The 17,739-nt window shown below is 38.8% G+C and overlaps 1 protein-coding gene across 5 annotated transcripts in view; it reads left to right on the plus strand.

The window, feature by feature from the left end:
* Window positions 1-17,739, plus strand: part of Ccdc18 (coiled-coil domain containing 18) — a 145,688-nt gene that overhangs the window by 28,960 nt on the left and 98,989 nt on the right. For all 5 annotated transcript variants that reach the window (XM_041632173.1, XM_041632177.1, XM_041632174.1 and 2 more), the window contains 4 exons: window positions 3,176-3,297; window positions 7,876-8,167; window positions 10,743-10,867; window positions 12,746-12,906. In XM_041632173.1, the coding sequence (XP_041488107.1) occupies window positions 3,176-3,297; window positions 7,876-8,167; window positions 10,743-10,867; window positions 12,746-12,906 (700 nt within the window). The remainder of the gene's footprint in view (window positions 1-3,175; window positions 3,298-7,875; window positions 8,168-10,742; window positions 10,868-12,745; window positions 12,907-17,739) is intronic.

Raw genomic sequence — 17,739 nt, forward strand, 5'->3', positions numbered from 1 at the left:
GAGTGTCCGATGTTTCAGATCCGACGAGTGGTGAAGCATGAGGAAGGTACACAGAATGCACAGGCTTTGGTGGGAGAAGAGAGAGCAGTGAAAGTAGCTGACTCTTCTTTATATAAGGAGGAGATAACTAGTTGGGGGCAGGGATAGAAAGAAAGAAGCTGGAGTAAGAAAAGAGCTTTAGGCCTAGGAGTACCCTGAGCCAATTAGTAGGTTTGAAGGGAAAGAGCCAATGAGTGGAGCCGCAAAGAAATACTGAAGCTATTGGACTCGCAGAGAGTGGAAGTTGGCATATGTAAGGTTATTCAAGATGTTATAATTTTGGGGGGGCTAAATGCACTTAGTGTTCTTGCAGAAGACCTGAGTTCAGTTCCCAGCATCTATATCAGACAATTTACAAATGCCTGTGACTCCAGCTCTGAGGGATCTGACACCCTTTTCTGGCTTCCAAAAATCACTGTGTGCATGTGGCATATACACACATCTAAAAAAGAAGGAAAGAAAGATTTATAATTTTAGAGAATATGTTTGTTTTGGTTTTGAGGTGCTCCTATCACTTGAATTCAACTGGCCTTGGACTTGCTGTGCATCCTAGACCGCTTAGAATTCATGCTTTTTCCTTTTTTAGCTTTGTAAGTGCCTGCATCACCCATAACTGCCCCAGGCCCTCTTTTTACTCAAATGAGGACATTCTGTTGGAAGAAGGGAGCCACTTGTTGGTTCCCAGCCGCCTGGCTAGCTTAGATCCAAAATAATCACACAAAAACTGTATTAATTAAATCACTGTTTGGCCCATTAGCTCTAACTTCTTATTGATTAACTCTTACATATTAATTTAACCCATTTCTATTAATATTGAGTAACGCCACGTGGCTTACTAGCTAAAGTTCCCAGCGTCTGTCTCTGCGTGTCTTGTTTTTACTCTATTACTTTTTACTATTTATTTAATTATCTTTACTCCTTTAATCTATGATTGTACTCTGTCTCTTTAAAGACCTTGCTTTATTTTTTAATGGAAAAATATAGATGAAAATGTATGAATGTAAATTGTAAAAATTAAAAAAAAATGGTAGATGTGTAAAAAATGTAAAAAAAAATAAGTTGAGCTGAGTGATAGTGACATGTCTTTAATCCCAGCATTTGGGAGGCAGAGGCAGAATCTCTGTGAATTCCTGGTCTGCAGAGTGAGTTCCAGGAAAGCCTAGGAGACACAGAGGAACAAAGTTAAAAAAGTTTTCCATAGGAAGTTGAAGGGTTTTGTACTGCGTGTTTTTGGTGTGATGAAGACGCTGCTAAGATGATTTGAATGGCCTATCGGGTGAGTTATGGGAGGGAGTTTAGAAATGTAGGGTGAGTGCATCTCATAACAAAACTGTAAGGAGAGGGAAAGTAGCCAAAGTTTTCGAAGGTATGTGCAAAAAGACAAAAGCATAATGAAATCAACAGCTGGTAAAATAAAGTAAGAGTGGCCAGAGTCTTGTAAGTCTAGTGTAATACTGGCATGACAGCTGAAGAGGTCAGTCTTTGGGTGCTAAGGGAGAGAGAGTGTGCATTTGCCATTCCTTTCCAGGAAAGTTGTTAATACCATTTACATCATGTCTCTGTCTCGTGTGTGTGTGTGTGTGTGTGTGTGTGTGTGTGTGTGTGTGTGTGTGTGTGTGCGCCCATTTGGAGGTCAGAGGACAACTTGTGGGACTTAGTTCTCTCTACTTATGTGAGTCCCAAGAGTGGAATCAGGTCATTAGGCCAGGCTGAAATTGCTTTTGCTCGCTGAGATATGTTGCTGGCCTATAAGCACCATTAAATGACACAATGTTAATAACTTAGTAGATGTTGAGAACCTAAGTACGTCTTAATCAGAAAACGTTTGATTTTTAAATGTCTTTGAGAGGGTTCTCATGGGGATGTATATCCTAGAAGGGACATTTAGTAAGGTGACATGTGAGAGAAAAGTACTTTTAGAGGAAGAATGTCTTCAAGGAAAAAGGAAAATGTAATTGATTTTTAAAATTTAGTTAGGGTTAATAGTTTGTAATTTTGCTCAGCAAAATCCTGTAGTTGGATTAATTAATATAACAAAGGATAACACAGAGAATGTCATAGGTTATTTCAATCCTCCACTCTTCTTGTTCAACCTGAGTGCCATTGTAACTTGTTATCGTGTGTGTGTGTACATGTGTGTGTGTTGGTGTGCACAACACTGTACATGAGGCAGAGAACAACTTTGTGGAATTGTTTTTCTTTTCCACCTTTATGTGGTGCCTTAGTTCTTTTCAGTTGCTCTGACTTGAACACCATGACCAGGGCCATCTATAATAGAAAGCTTTCCTTTGGGGCCATGATTCCACATGGTCCAGAGTAAAAGCCGGGTGACAGAAGCAGCTGAAAACTCACATCTGGATCTTCAAGCAGAAGGTGGAGAACACATTGGAAATGGTGGCAGTCTTTTGAAACTCCAGTGCCTGCTCCCAGTGACACACCTTTTCTAATAAGGCCACACCTTCCCATCCTTCCCAGACAGAGTTCAAACAGGAGCCTCATGTAAACCAATGCACTTGGGTTCCAGGAAACAAACTTAGGTTGTCAGACTTGCATTGCTAAACAGCAAGTACCCTACCTACCCTCTGAGCTGTCTTGTTAGCCGCTTGGGTTGTTATTTCATTAGGAGTATTTTAAAATTTTAAAATTAGATTTCTGAAACACTTGTACTGAAGGGCAATTCTTTTTTTTTTTTTTTTTTTTTTTTCAAGATAGGGTTTCTTTGCATAGCCCTGGAACTAGCTCTGTAGACCAGGCTGGCCTTGAATTCAGAGATCTATCTGCCTGGCGTGTGCCACCACCCGAACTAAGAGCAATGAGGTTTGATTACTTGGATATACAATCCCTATATGAATTGCTTGCTTTATTCATGTTTGACCTGAGCATTTTGCTTTCCGGTGACATTGTTTTTGCCAATCTGTTACTGGCCCTTAAGGATTTCTGAATAAGTACTAATGTCCTCTTTTTGTCTTTTGTGTTAGGCTGTTTCTTTTCATTGCAGTACCAGGAGCTGGAATGTATATGAGATATTTAGCCTGTTCCTGTTTCCTTCCAGAATCACTGCTCACTGTTCTAGTTTAAACAAAGTGAAGCTTGTGATTGGATTAGTGTACTCACTTAAAACAAATTTTTGTTTTAGGTTCAAGCTGAAGAAGAAACATTAGAGAAAAATCTTAGTAACTGTGAAAAAGAAAACAAAAGGCTTCAAGAAAAGTGCAATCTGTATAAAAGTGAACTTGAAATTTTGAAAGAGAAATTCAGGTACATTATCATGGAAAAAATTTTAATATGCAAATGGGATAAAGGAAAACATTTAAAAGCATTTAAAAACATTTTTACTGGAAATATAGTTTTTAATGTAATGTAGAAGGCTAAGATTCATGACTAAAATTTCTCTAGGTATAAATCCATCATTTTTTAAATTTTTTTATTGAGCTATATATTTTTCTCTGATTCCCTCCCTTTCTCTCCCCTCCCCTTCTACCCTCTCCCATGGTTCCCATACTCCCAATTTACTCAGGAGATCTTGTCTTTTTCTACTTCCTAAGTAGATTAGATCCATTTATCTCTCTCTTTCAGGGTCCTCCTTGTTGTCTTGGTTCTCTGGGGTTGTGTTTTTGTTTTTTTGTTTTTTTTTTTTACTTTATGTCTAAAAGCCACTTATGAATGGGTACATATTATATTTGCCTTTCTGGGTCTGGGTTACCTCACTCAATATGATGTTTTCTAGATCCATCCATTTGCCCACAAATTTCAAGATGACATTATTTCTTTCTGCTGTGTAGTACTCCATTGTGTAAATGTACCACATCCTCCTTATCCATTCTTCGGTGGAGGGGCATTTAGGTTGTTTCCAGGTTCTGGCTATGACAAATAATTCTTGCTAATTCTAACACATTGTAAACGTGGAATAATACAGATCAATACAGAAAATGCTCTTGGAGTGTAATCACATTAGCTAGCTTCTAAAGATCTTTCAAGAGGAAGAAAATTATCGAGTGTAATTTTCTTTCTTTTTTTATATAAAAGAAAAAACAGAGGCTCAGAAAGTAGCCACTATTTTTCCTTAGTCAGGAAGGTAGATTAGGGACTGGCTAGGTGTGGTAAAGGCACTTGCTGCATAAGCCAGCCGATGTGAATTTGATTGCTGGCACCCACATCAATGTGGAGGGAGAGACCTGACTCCTCATGGCTGTCTTCCAGCCTGTGCGTGAGGGCTGTGGCCTTTCCCTCCCTTCTTTTATCCCTCCCTCACACACATTAATTATAATGATCAAGAAATTTTAAAAATTAAAGATGTTAACTGAATCAGCTGACTCTGATACTCTATACAATATAATTTTTTAATAACTAATAATTCTGATCAACTTTCAGAAATTTGTAGCAAGGAGGCCACTTGCTTGTTCCTGGTCACTTAACCCCGAAATAACCACACAGAAACTGTATTAATTATGTAACCTTAGACTATTAAGGTAGGGAGAACAGTTAAAATAATTTTTTTGTGATTGTATAATTGCAACACATTTTTCTTAAAGTGGGTACATTTAGTATTTTGCCTTGGTAGATGAGATAAAATTACTCGAATAAGTCCTAGAATCTGATGTTATTAATTAAAACATATGATTCCAGAAGTGAAATTCTGCTAATTATTCTCTGATAAAATGTTTGATCACTAAAATTTTTTATTTTATATTTTATAAAATAACTTTTAAAAAGATTTTGTCTTTATTTTAAATGTGTGTATATTTGTGACTGCGTCCAGGTTGGGGTGTTGTGTTTGTCAATATGATATCTTCAGAGGTTAGAAAAGGGCATTGAGTTTCTGCAGCTGGAGTTACATGTGGTTGTGAGCCACCTACTATTGGTACTGAGAACTGAACTTGGGCTTTTTATAAGAACAACAATACCATTGAGCTGTATCTGTATATTTTATAGTACTTATAAAATACTTTTTATACTTAGATACTTCTGTTCTGATGCTTCCCCGTATACCAGTATTGGAGATCAACTCCATGACCTTGCAGATGTCATGCAAGTGATCTACTACTGATCTCTGTCCCTCGTCAAGGACTTCTATTTTATTAAATTAATATTGTTTTTTGACAATTTCATATGTGTGTGTATGTACATAATATATTCTGATTACTCTCATCTTCCAATCTCGCCTCTCCCTCCTACTTCTTTCAGTATCACCCACAAGTTCATGTCTTCTTGTGTTGTGTACAACTGAGTTTACGCAGGTCTGTCTCTGTCCAGGTTTGGGACTATGTAACGGAGCTTGGTGTTCTCCCCAGTGGGTATACAGATGAGGACAGTGACCCCTCTTTTCACACTCATCAGGGAAGGGCAGGAGCCTGAGTGTCTTCTAACAGATCCAGTCTTACACCTGTGTGGTGTAAGCAGTGCACATGCTCTGAATCCGTGATTGCAGTGGATGTTTCATGTGCAGCAGATGACATTTTGAAGTCCTTTGTGTTTTTCTATTTCACATAATGTTGACTATGAGTTTGTCATATTTAGCCTTTATTGTGTTGAGCTGTGTTTCTCTATACTTTTCTCTCGAGGAATTTTAGTATGAAGAGATGTGGATTTTGTCAGAGATGTTTTCTGTATCTGTCGAGATGATCGTGTCTCGACATGATTTCTATCTCTATGTTCATTTGTATAACTTGTTATATTTGCATAAATTAAACCCCCTCTGCATGTCTGGAATAAAGCTACTAATCATCGCTAATTTTTTTTTTCTGGTTTTTTTGAGACAGGGTTTCTCTGTAGCTTTGGAGCCTGTCCTGGAACTAGCTCTTGTAGACCAGGCTGGTCTCGAACTCACAGAGATCCGCCTGCCTCTGCCTCCCGAGTGCTGGGATTAAAGGCGTGCGCCACCACCGCCCGGCATCATCGCTAATTTTTATTAATTTGAATCTTCCTTTTCTTTTGGTTAATTTGTCTTACAGTTTTCCAATCTTTTTGTCTTTTATTTTCATTATTTGTGTGCATTCTTTTAGTGTGAGTACAGGTGCATGTCGTGGCCCACAGAAATCAGGAGATGGTAGTGGACCCCTTGGAGCTGGAGTTACAGCAGTTGTGAGCCACCTGACGTGGGCGCTGGGATCTGAACTTCATTCCCCATATTAGGAGTGGCAAATACCTTTAATTGCAAAGCTGACTCCCCAGCCTTTGTTTATCCTTTCAAAGAACCAACTCTTGGATATTTGTTTCCATTTTATTACTTTTTACCTCTTCTCTCTCTCTCTCTCTGGTTTTTCAAGATAAGTTTTCTTTGTGTAATAACCCTAGCTGTCCTAGAACTTGCTCTGTAGACCAGGCTGGCCTCAACCTCACAGAGATAGATCTGCCAGCCTCTGCCACACGAGTGCTGGGATTAAAGGCGTGTGCCACCACACCCAGGTATTTCTGCCTGGTTTTAATTATTTTTCCTAATTTTTTTTTTTTAGTTTGGTTTGTTTTTTCAGACTGTCTTGTTTTTCTTTCTTTCTTTTTTTTTAAATATTTATTTATTTATTATGTATACAATATTCTGTCTGTGTGTATGTCTGCAGGCCAGAAGAGGACACCAGACCTCATTACAGATGGTTGTGAGCCACCATGTGGTTGCTGGGAATTGAACTCAGGACCTTTGGAAGAGCAGGCAGTGCTCTTAACTACTGAGCCATCTCTCCAGCCCCTGTCTTGTTGTTTTTCAACACAGGGTCTCTCTCTGGGTAGCCCTGGTTATATTTACTGAAACTCACTTTGTAGATCAGGCTATTCTTAGATCTGCCTGCTTCTGCTTCCTGAGTGTGGGGATTAAAGGCATGCACCACAATGCCCAGCATAAATATTTTTCTCTGTAATCTGTCCTCAGGAAATTCAGCCAAGAGACATACAATTTAATCAGAAGTTTCCTTAGGAAAGCAAAGTAAAACATACACACCAAAGAGAGATAGGAATGGGCTGTGCTGAGGGAGTAGGACAACAGCCCTTGGTTTTCTGTTTGGATATTTACAAATATTTATGAAGGGAATGGCATTCTCATGGGGGTGTGTTAGCATTTCTCCCCTCCCAGATCCTGGTGAACCAGATCTTCCTTCAATTCTGTTGAAAGTCTACAAAGATGAGAGGGGCTGGTGTCCAAACAGTAATGTAAATGGTGTAATGATATCAGATCCTTGGAGTCCATGGCGTTTGTTGGTATGCTTGTGTGGCAGGAAAGTGCCCTGGCTCCTCAGTTTCTCCTCTTGTGGGAAGGACATATCTCCAGCTCTAAGAAGGTTTAACTCTAACAAGGCATTCTTACATTCCCGACACAGCTCCCAACAGTTCCCTGCTGTCCTCAGTTCTGTAAGCATCTGTTTCTCTTTTCTTTTGTTCAAAAGATAGATTTACACATTGTAGCCTGGGCTGGTCTGCATGCACGGTATAGCACAGGCTGGCCCCAAACTTGCATCCGTTCTTTTGCCTTCCCCTCTTAAGTACTTGTAAGACATGCGAGCCACCATACCTGGCCTGCCGTTCTTGTGCCCTTGCGATAGATGTGACGAATCTTCAGAACATAGTTGTGTTCAGTGTGCAGCATTTTGTTGAGAATATTTGCTATTTTCAATCATGCCTGGCCTGCCATCCTTGTGCCCTCGGGATAAATGTGACGAATCTTCAGAACATAGTTGTGTTCAGTGTGCAGCATTTTGTTGAGAATATTTGCTATTTTCATATAGAATATTGGCCTCTACTTTTCCCTTTTTTTTTCTCGTGCCCTTGCTTTAAAGTAAGACAATGTAAATGTGACTATTGAAAATGTATGCTCATTTTATTTTAAGTTTAATGCTGTTTTCTTTATAGGCAGTTAAAAGAAGAGAATAACAATGGAAAAGAAAAATTAAGAATTATGGCAATGAAAAATTCAGAAGTCATGTCACAGTTAACTGAATCTAGGCAAAGTATCCTAAAGCTAGAGAGTGAGTTAGAAGACAGAGATGAAGTATTGCGAGAAAAATTTTCTTTAGTAAATGAAAACCGAGAATTGAAGGTTCGTGTTGCAGCACAGAATGAACGACTGGATCTGTGTCAGCAGGAAATAGATAGTTCAAGGTTGGAGCTGCGGAGCTTAGAAAAACTGATGTCCCAGATGCCGGTAAGTGTGTGTGAAGTGCAGTAGGCTTGACTGCGGTGGAAGAGGAAGCCGCTGGGGTACAGAGCATCATTTGTGGCTGCTCTACTGGCTTACGTTCTTCTCCTTGTCTGTTCAGCCGGTTGTTTCCCTCACACTTACCCTTTCTTAGTCTCTGAGATGCCATATAGAAGAACTGCACAGAATTTTAAAAGATTTTTGTTGAAGTGTTGATGGAGGAAGGTCCTTGGCTAATAAAGGAACTGCCTTGGCCCATTTTATTGGTTAGAAGATAGGTGGGAAGAGTAAACAGAACAGAACGCTGGGAGAAAGAGGAAGTGAGCTCAGTCTCGACAGCTCTCATCTCTGGAGCAGACGCCTGAGAGAGACGCCATGCCCTGCTCCCGGGATGAAGCTCCGACCCAGGATGGACATAGGCTAGAATCTTCCCGGTAAGCGCACCTTGGGGTGCTACACACAGATGATTAGAAATGGGCTAAATTAATATGTGAGAATTAGCCTAGAAGAGAATGGGCCAAGCAGTGTTTAAATGAATACAGTTTGTGTGTTGTTATTTCGGGCATAAGCTAGCCGTGCGGGCAGCTGGGGTGCTGGGGACGCCACCCTTATTACTACAAAGTGTTATTTATATATTGAAAATTCATACCTTTAAGGTATGCTATTAAGTGAGTTTTAGTAAAGTTACAACTTTGTAACAGTCACCACACTCCAGTGTTACATATTTTGCCACCCTTGGAAGATCGCTGGTGCCTCCACAGTTAGTACACCCACTTTGGGAAAACCAGCTATAGTTTTTTTTTTCTATAGATTTGTCGATTCTTGACATTTTATATGAGTACAGTTATAACAGCATGTTGTTTTTTTCTCTTATTTTTCATTTCTTGAGAGTCATTCACATTGAGATATTAGTATTTCATTTCTTTTTTGTGTTGAATAGTATCTTAGTTAGGGTTCCTATTGCTGTGAATAGATACTATGACCATGGCAACTCTTATAAAGAAAAACATTTAATTGAAGTAGGGTCTTACAAGTTTCAGAGCTTTAGTCCATTATCATTGTGGGGAGCATGGTTTGCATGGCCATGCTGGAGAAGGATCTGCTACATGTTGATATGCAGGCAACAAAGAAGTACACCGAGACACTGGGCGGTATCTTGAGCATGTATGAGACCTCAGTGCCCACCTCCACAGTGACACCCTTCCTCCAACAAAGCCACTCCTGATAGTGCTACTCCTTTTGTGATTATTTTCTTTCAGACCACCACAAAAAGTATTCAGTTATATCCATATACCATATCTTATTTAAGTACCAATTGGTGACCATTTGGGCTATTTCTGCTTTTAGTCTGAATTAATAGTGCTTATGTGAATATTGGCATAGAAGTTTTTTTTTGATGACATGTTTCAGTTTTTCTTGGATAGATACCTAAGAATAAAATTTCTGGGAAATTCATATCAAAATGTTTCCTAAAATTCCTACACAGTTAGAACTCTTCTAGTACTGATTCTTGTTTCTCTTCATCTTTGTTGACATTTGTTGTGTCTCTTTATGTCCATCTTAGTCTGTGAGAACTAGTGTTTCACTGTGGTTTTAATTTTTATTTTTCTGATGGCTAATGTTCAGAAACTTTATATATACTTATTAGACTAACATGGAATTAAAAATATTCATGTATGTCAATGAGATTAGAAAGGAGAATGTCTATGTGCCAGAAATTTGACATTGATAGGTATGAAATAAAGGTAAGAATGAGAAAATTATACAGGTGTGACACAGTTTGTTTACTTAAGAATGGATGTGGAGTGCATGGCACATTCACCCCAGTATTAACGTGTCGTCAGTCATAAGGAAATCATCAGATTTGAGAACGTCATTTCACTATTCAAAAATGTGGTTGCAGAGAAATATTAACCTAATGAGCAATTAGCAGGAACAGGTTCTAAGCTCCTTGCCTTTGCTTTATCTGCTTAGACGTTATTTACCAAGATGGTAGTTTACAATTTGTTGCCTTTTAAGAGTGAAACATAATATGCAGATATATATTCATTTTAATATACTTATTTTAAGTTGAAATTTGTATTTGTGTTCAGTGTCAAGAGTGATTTCACATGATTCTAAAGGTGGTTATAATATATGTTTAGTCCTTTGTTTCATAAAATGCTAAGTCTGACTTGGGAATGTGGAGTTCTTTTCATTTCTAGAAAACTTGATTTGGTTATAGCGCGAAGCTTTTAGTCATTGAGTGCTTCGCTCTTTGTCATAACTACGTTGTAAAATCCTGTATTAGTTTGAAATTCTAATATCTTTCCTATCCATATTCCAAATATTGCTACATATAGATGCATCTAGAAAAACTTCGCTTTGTGAGTTTTTGAAAAAACTATATGTAAATACTGTAATTCATTTTAATTAAGTATTAAGTTTTGAAATGTATTCATATTGATTTGCACAACTCAAACATGCTTATACATTCTACTGATAGATCCCAGATTGTTTCCATGTTTTTTAACCTGAGAATTCTAAGAAAACAGTTGTATCTTATACATAAGTTTATAAATGTTTGTTTTTACACTTACAGTTAAAAAGAGAAGTAGTTGGCTATAAATCATCTTTTTCTAAGCACCAGACAAATACTTTTTCTAACAAGGAGGACAATTGCCTTGGCTGCTGTGAGGCAAATAAATTGTTGATTTCGGAATTGAGGTATGCTTTTCAGTTTTGAAAGTTACAGTAAATAGAATGTTTTGTTAATCTTTAAGTTAAGATGGTTAGTTGAGTATTTTAAAAAACATAGGAAATTCCAGAGAATCTTATAAAAATGTAGACTTCCCAAGTTAAAATTGATTCTTAATATTATCTATATTGTAAATGTTTATATTCTTACATAGTTGTAAATATGTATACTAATGTTTATATTAGCTTAGCATCATTTAAAAAAATCTATTCTTTAGGGCTAGAGAGAGTGAGAGCATGTACCGCTGTAACAGAGAATGTTGAGAGTCCCAGGATTCATGTCAGGCTGCTAACAACAACTTGTTATTCCAGCTCTAGGATATCTAATATCTCTGACTCTGCCGGCACCTGCATTCATGTTTACATACCTTATCCTATAAGACACACATATACACATAATTAAAAGTGAAATAAATCTTACCAGGTGGTGGTGGTGCCCACCTTTAATCCCAGCACTTAGGAGGCAGAGGCAGGTGGATCTCTGTGAGCGAGTTCCAGGACAAGCTCCAAAGCTACACAGAGAAACCCTATCTGTAAAAACCTATATCTAGGTGTGTAAATATATATTTATACATATATATGTATATAATAAATCTAAAAAAATTCCATCCTTATTAAGATAGAGTAATTGGTCAAAGGATACATTTGTTTGGTTATCTTAATAGTTGTAGGAATTCCAAAGAATCAATAAAGAATTATGTTTAAAAAAATAGTTGTAGTAATCTTTCCTAGAACTGTGTCACAATTAATTTATCCATCCTCTCTGATAGTTACCTAGTTTTTAATTTTTGTTCCATTATTAACAGAGCTTATAGGTTGTAGAGTATTTATATTTTCATTTTTTTTTTTTAAATCATGTTTGAGAAGTGACTGAAGCAGCTTGCAGTCCAGATAGTAGTTTGTTAGGAAACCCATTCCTAACTGGCTGTGTGCATGCTTTCGATTCCAACACTTAGGAGGCAGAAGCTGGTGGATTTCTAAGTTTGAGGCCAGTCTGGTCTACATAGTAAATTTCAGGTCAGCCAGAGCTATGTGGAGAGATCTTGTTTCAAAAAAGAAAAACAAAAATACCAAATGAAGAATTTGTGTGTCTTGCATAAGAGTTGACTGTTATCAGATTTTTAAAGTTTTTACTCATTTCCTTATTTTATTACACACACACACACACACACACACACACACACACACACTCACCATAGCAGTTACATGGAGTTAAACCCCACTTCCAGGAGTCATTTCTCTCTTACTGTAGGACCCAGGGGCCAAACTCTGATGTGGGAGTGTCATATATCAATCTGTTGATTTTATTGGTTAAGCAATAAAGAAACTGCTTGGCCCTCATAGGTTAAAACATAGGTGGGAGGAGTAAACAAAACAGAATGCTGGGAGGAAGAGGAAGTGAGCTCAGACTCGACAGCTCTGCTCTCTGGAGCAGAGATGCCATGCTCCCGGCTCCCGAGCAGACAGACGCAATTCAGCTCGGACCCAGGATGGAGGTAGGCTAGAATCTTCCCGGTAAGCGCACCTTGGGGTGCTACACACATGATTGGAAATGGGCTAGTCCAGGTGCGAGAGTTAGCCTAGAAGAGGCTAGATAGAAATGGGCCAAGCAGTGTTTAAATGAATACAGTTTGTGTGTTGTTATTTCGGGCATAAGCTAGCAGGCGGCCTGGGTGCTGGGGACGTAGTCCCGCCGCTCCTATTACAACAAAACTCAGTCAAGCTTCTGCGACAAGCACTTTCCTCACTGAATCATCTTGTTGACCCAGTATTTACAGTTTTAAAGGTGAAAAATATTACTTGAAAAATAGAATCTTAGTCATTTCTGCTTCTTTTCTTTTGTGCTAGGATTAAGCTTGCAATAAAAGAGGCTGAAATTCAGAAGCTTCATGCAAACCTAACTGTGAATCAGTTGTCTCAGAAGTGTGCTTCTTGTGATGGTGTTCAAGAAGGTGGCAAAGTAAACACTTTAGAAACAGAGCCTGTTAAACTAGGTGGTAGCCAAATTGGTGAGTATTTTAAATTGAATTACTTTAATAAATGATAATCAGTTTTTGTTAATAGTGTCCTAAAGGAACAGATTATTGATAGCATTAAAAAAAGTGTGCTTAGTCTCCTATTAATACTTATGGTTTGAAAAGACAGCAAGAATTATTGTATGTTGCGGGAGGTCCTTCCGCTCCTCCAGCCAATAGCCCCTGAGATAACAGCCCATTGGGGTGTGGCCTCTGTCTTTAAAAAAGCAGCATCTTCCCTCCTCGCTCTCTCTTACTTCCTGCTCCGCTTCCGGCGACTAGACTCCTTCCTGATTACACAGAAGGCTGTTGTCTGGGATGGTGATCTGTAAGTTTTTTCCCCTTTAAATAAATACCACCTTATTAATCATAATTCCAAACTGCTGTGGGATTGTTTGTGACTTACGCCTTCAATTGTATAATTGTTAGACTATCCATTATTTTAAAATTATATTGCTGAGGGGCTGGAGAGATGGCTCAGCAGTTAAGAGCATTGCCTGTTCTTCCAAAGGTTCTGAGTTCAATTCCAGCAACCACATGGTGGCTCACAACCATCTGTAATGAGGTCTGGTGCCCTCTTCTGGCCTGCAGACATACACGCAGACAGAATATTGTATACATAATAAATAAATAAATATTTTTTAAAAATTATATTGCTAAAAAAATTATATTGCTGAAACAAAATTTTATCCAATAATATGTACCTGTTTCAAATAGACAGTCAGGTTACCAGTCATGGAGGCACACCCCTTTAATCCCAGCCATTTGGGAGGTAGAGGCAGGTGTGTTATTTTTACTCTGACACAGTGACTGTGCCTTAGTCTACTGCTATCTGAGTCAGCAGTTGCAACTCTGCAGTCAATGGCCTGCTTCTCAGGCCGCAGCCTGGCTGCTCAGGCTGCACCTGGTGATAATTCTGCTCCCACAGGCACCGGCCCTGTTTCTGCCAATAAATGTCGCTTTAACTAAATCTCAAGCATTCTAATTGTGAATAAGATTCAAGAGTCATAGGCTGGGGGGAAAACCTGAGAACTCAGAGAGTCTGACTAGCAACGACCTGACCTTCTCTCCTTGCTGCTGGTGTCTACCAGAGCAGAATTCTCACAAGGCTGTGGCCTGAGCAGAATAACAGGAATTAGCAACCACTGGTCATTAATATCTCTTGATATAAATGGACGCAATTCATCTATAAAAAGACACAGGCTAACAGATTAGATACAAAAACAGAATCCATCCTTCTGCTGCATACTAGAAACACCTCAACCTCAAAGACAGACATTATCTGTAGCATGATTAATAAAAACCCAGAGACAGATATTCAGCCTAGAGGTCAGAAACGCAAAATAGCCAGCCACTGGCTCATATCTCTACCTCAGTCTGAAATGGCAGTCCTGCCTCCAGGAATCTCAGAATGAGACTGTGAGTGAGAGCTGTCTTCTCTCATCCCATATTCCTCTCTAGTGCATGGTTGTATTAGAGGCATGCACCACTACTGCCCGATTTCTATGGCAAACTAGTGTGGCTACTAATGGGTTTAAAAGTGTGTGTCACCACTAGCTGGCAGTAAGGCTGGCCAGTGAGGCTGTTTTACTCTCTAATCTTCAGGCAAGCCTTATTTATTAAAATACAAGTGAAGTATCACTACAAAATATCTTGGGGTAACTTTAACCAAACACGTGAAAGACCTGTATGTCAAGAACTTTAAGACTTTGAAGAATAAAATTGAAGAGGATATCAAAAAATTAAAAGACCTCCCATGTTCATGGATAGATATAATTAACATAGTAAAAATGACAGTTTACAAGTTCAATGCAATGCCCATCAAAATCCTAACACAATTCTTCATAGATCTCGGAAGAACAATACTAAATTTCATATGGAAAAACAAAACACCCAGGATAGCCAAAACAACCCTGTACAATAAAGGAATATCTGGAGGCATCACCATCTCTTCAAGTTCTATTATAGAGCTACAGTGAAAAAAAAGCTTGGTATTGGCATAAAAGCAGACAGGTGGACCAGTGAAATTGAAGACCCTGATATTAATCTATACACCTATGAACACCTGATTTTTGACAAAGAAGCTAAATTTTGAAATGGAAAAAATAAAACATCTTCAACAAATGGTACTAGCATATCTATATGTTGACATGTAGAAGAATGCAAATGGATCCATGTCTGTCCCCATGCATAAAACTCAAGTCCAAATGGATCAAAGACTTCAACATAAATCCAACCACACTAATCCTCATAGAGGAGAAAGTGGGAAGTACTCTTGAATACATGGGCACCTGAAAATACTTCCTAAATATAACAGCAGTAGCATACTTCAATCAACAATTAATAAATGGGACTGCCTGAAACTGAGAAGCTTCTGTAAAACAAAGGACACCGACAAAACAACTGCCTACAGAATGGGAAAATCTTCATCAACTCTATATCTGACAGATGGCTGATTTCCAAAATATACAAAGAATTCAAGAAACTGGACATCAAACTACCAAATAATCCAATTAAAAATGGGGTACTGATCTAAACAGAATTCTCAACAGAAGAATCTGGAATGGCCAAAAGACACTGAAGGAAATGCTCAATATCCTTAGCCATGAGAGAAATGCAAATCAGAACAACTCGTAGATACTACCCTACACTGATTAGAATGGTTAAGGTAAAAAACAGTGAAGAGGATGAGAAGTCAGGGGAACACTCCTCTATTGCTGGTTGCAGTGCAAACTTGTACAGCCAGTTTGGAAATCAGAATAGTGGTTTCTTAGAAAATTGGAATCAATCTACCTCAAGACCCAGCAATACCACTATTTGGCATATACTCAATGGATGTACACTCGTACTACAAAGACATTTGTTCAACTGTGTTCATAGCAGCAATATTTGTAATAACCAGAAACTGGAAACAACCTTATGTCCCTCAACTGAAGAACAGATAAAGAAAATGAGGTACATTTACACAATGGTGTACTACTCAGTGTTTAGAAAACAATGACATCCTGAAATTTGTAGGCAAATGGACGGAACTAGAAAAATCATCCTGAGTGAGGTAACCCAAACCCAGAAAGACAAGTGAAGTATGTACTCAGCGTAAGTGGATATCATACATAAAATAAAGGATGACCAGCCCATAGTCCACAACCCCAGAGAAGCTAGAACCCTCATCCAGAAACAGATGGAAGCAGATGCAGAGATCCACAGCTAAGCACAGGGCCAAGCTCCCGGAGTACAATCGAAAGTTATGAACTGTAGTTGGGGGGGGGGGGGTCACTTGTTTGTCCTTGCCACACAGAACTGAAATAATCACACAGAATTATTATTTAAATCAGTGCTTGGCTCATTAGCTTAGCTTTTTATTTGTTAACTCCTATATCTTAGTTTAACCCATCTCCATTAATCTGTGCATCACCACAAGGTTGTGGCCTACCAGCAAGGTTTTAGCATGTCTGTCTCCAGCAGCGGCTCCATGGCTTGTCTCTGACTCCTCCCTTCTTCCAGCATTCAGTCCAGTCCTCCACACCTAGCTCTGCTCTGCCCCACCCTCCCTGCTCTGTTATAGGATCAAAGCAGTTATTTATTCATTAGTGGTAATCACAGCATACATGAAATCCCACATCAATGCACAAAGTGGTCAAGACCATGATGGGGAAACCCACCACAGAATTAGCTGATCCCGAAATAGTGAGAGGTCACTGACTTTGGACTGACAAGTGGGGAACCTGCATAGCACAGAACTAGGTTCACCCCCTGAATGCAGGTGACAATCATGTGGCTTGGGCAGTATGTGGGCTACTGCCAGTGGGACCAGGATTTAACCCTAATGCATGAACTGACCCATTCTCTCAGGAGAGATACCTTGCTCAGCCTAGGTGCCCGCGGTGGAGGGTGTGGTGGAGCCTTGGTCCTACCTCAACTAGGTCATGAGACAGACTTAGTTTTCTTCCCAAGGGAGGCCTTACCCTCTCTGAGGAACAGCTTGGGGTGGTGTAGAGTGGGGGCAAAGTTGGAGGAGTTGGAGGAAAGGAGGGAGGGGGAACTAGGATTGGTATGTTTAAAAAAAAAGAAATAGTTTTTCCATTTCTGGGATAAACACCATTGGAATTTTAATGGGTATTTCAAATTGGATCTCTAGTTTGTTTTGAGTTCTGTGGCCATTCCCACAATTACTTCTGCCAATCTGAACACAGGAGATCTTTCCAACTAATATTGTTGTCTTTAGTTTCTTTCTACATTCTCTTAATTTTTTTTTATTGTGGTGGTCTTTTGTAGCAAGACCTTTTCTGTCTCATCAGTCAGTTCCCAAATAATGACACAGAGACTTCTTAATAATTATGAATGTTTGGTCTATAGCTTAGGCTTGTTCCTAACTAGCTCTTATAACTTAAATAACTTAAATTAACCCATTTATGTTAATCTGCATTCTATTCTGTGGCATTACCTTTCTTCAATCTTGTATCTTCTGTTTCCTCTCTATGTCCTCTACTGTCTCTTCTGCACCTAACTTCATCTCTTTCTTCCCTCTTTCTTCCCAGAAGTCGTGCTTAACCTCTTCCTGCCTAGCTATTGTCCATTTAACTCTTTATTAAACCATTCAGAAGGTGTCTTGGCAAAGACACATCTTTACTGTGTACAAAAAGATTATTAGACAACAACAGTCTTTTGTTACCTTAGGTTATTTCTAAGTACTTTAAATACTAGGTCATATTGTTTCCGAATTGGGACCTCCCCCTCCTTTATTTCTTATATTATTGCTCTAGCTAAGACTTTAAGAACTATTTTAAAATAAGAGACAAGACAGTGAACCTCCTTGTCTTGTTCAAG

Source organism: Microtus oregoni, unplaced genomic scaffold (genome assembly GCF_018167655.1).
Source record: "Microtus oregoni isolate MIOR12 unplaced genomic scaffold, Mior012 000040F_ref0000088, whole genome shotgun sequence".
NCBI lineage: Eukaryota > Metazoa > Chordata > Mammalia > Rodentia > Cricetidae > Microtus > Microtus oregoni.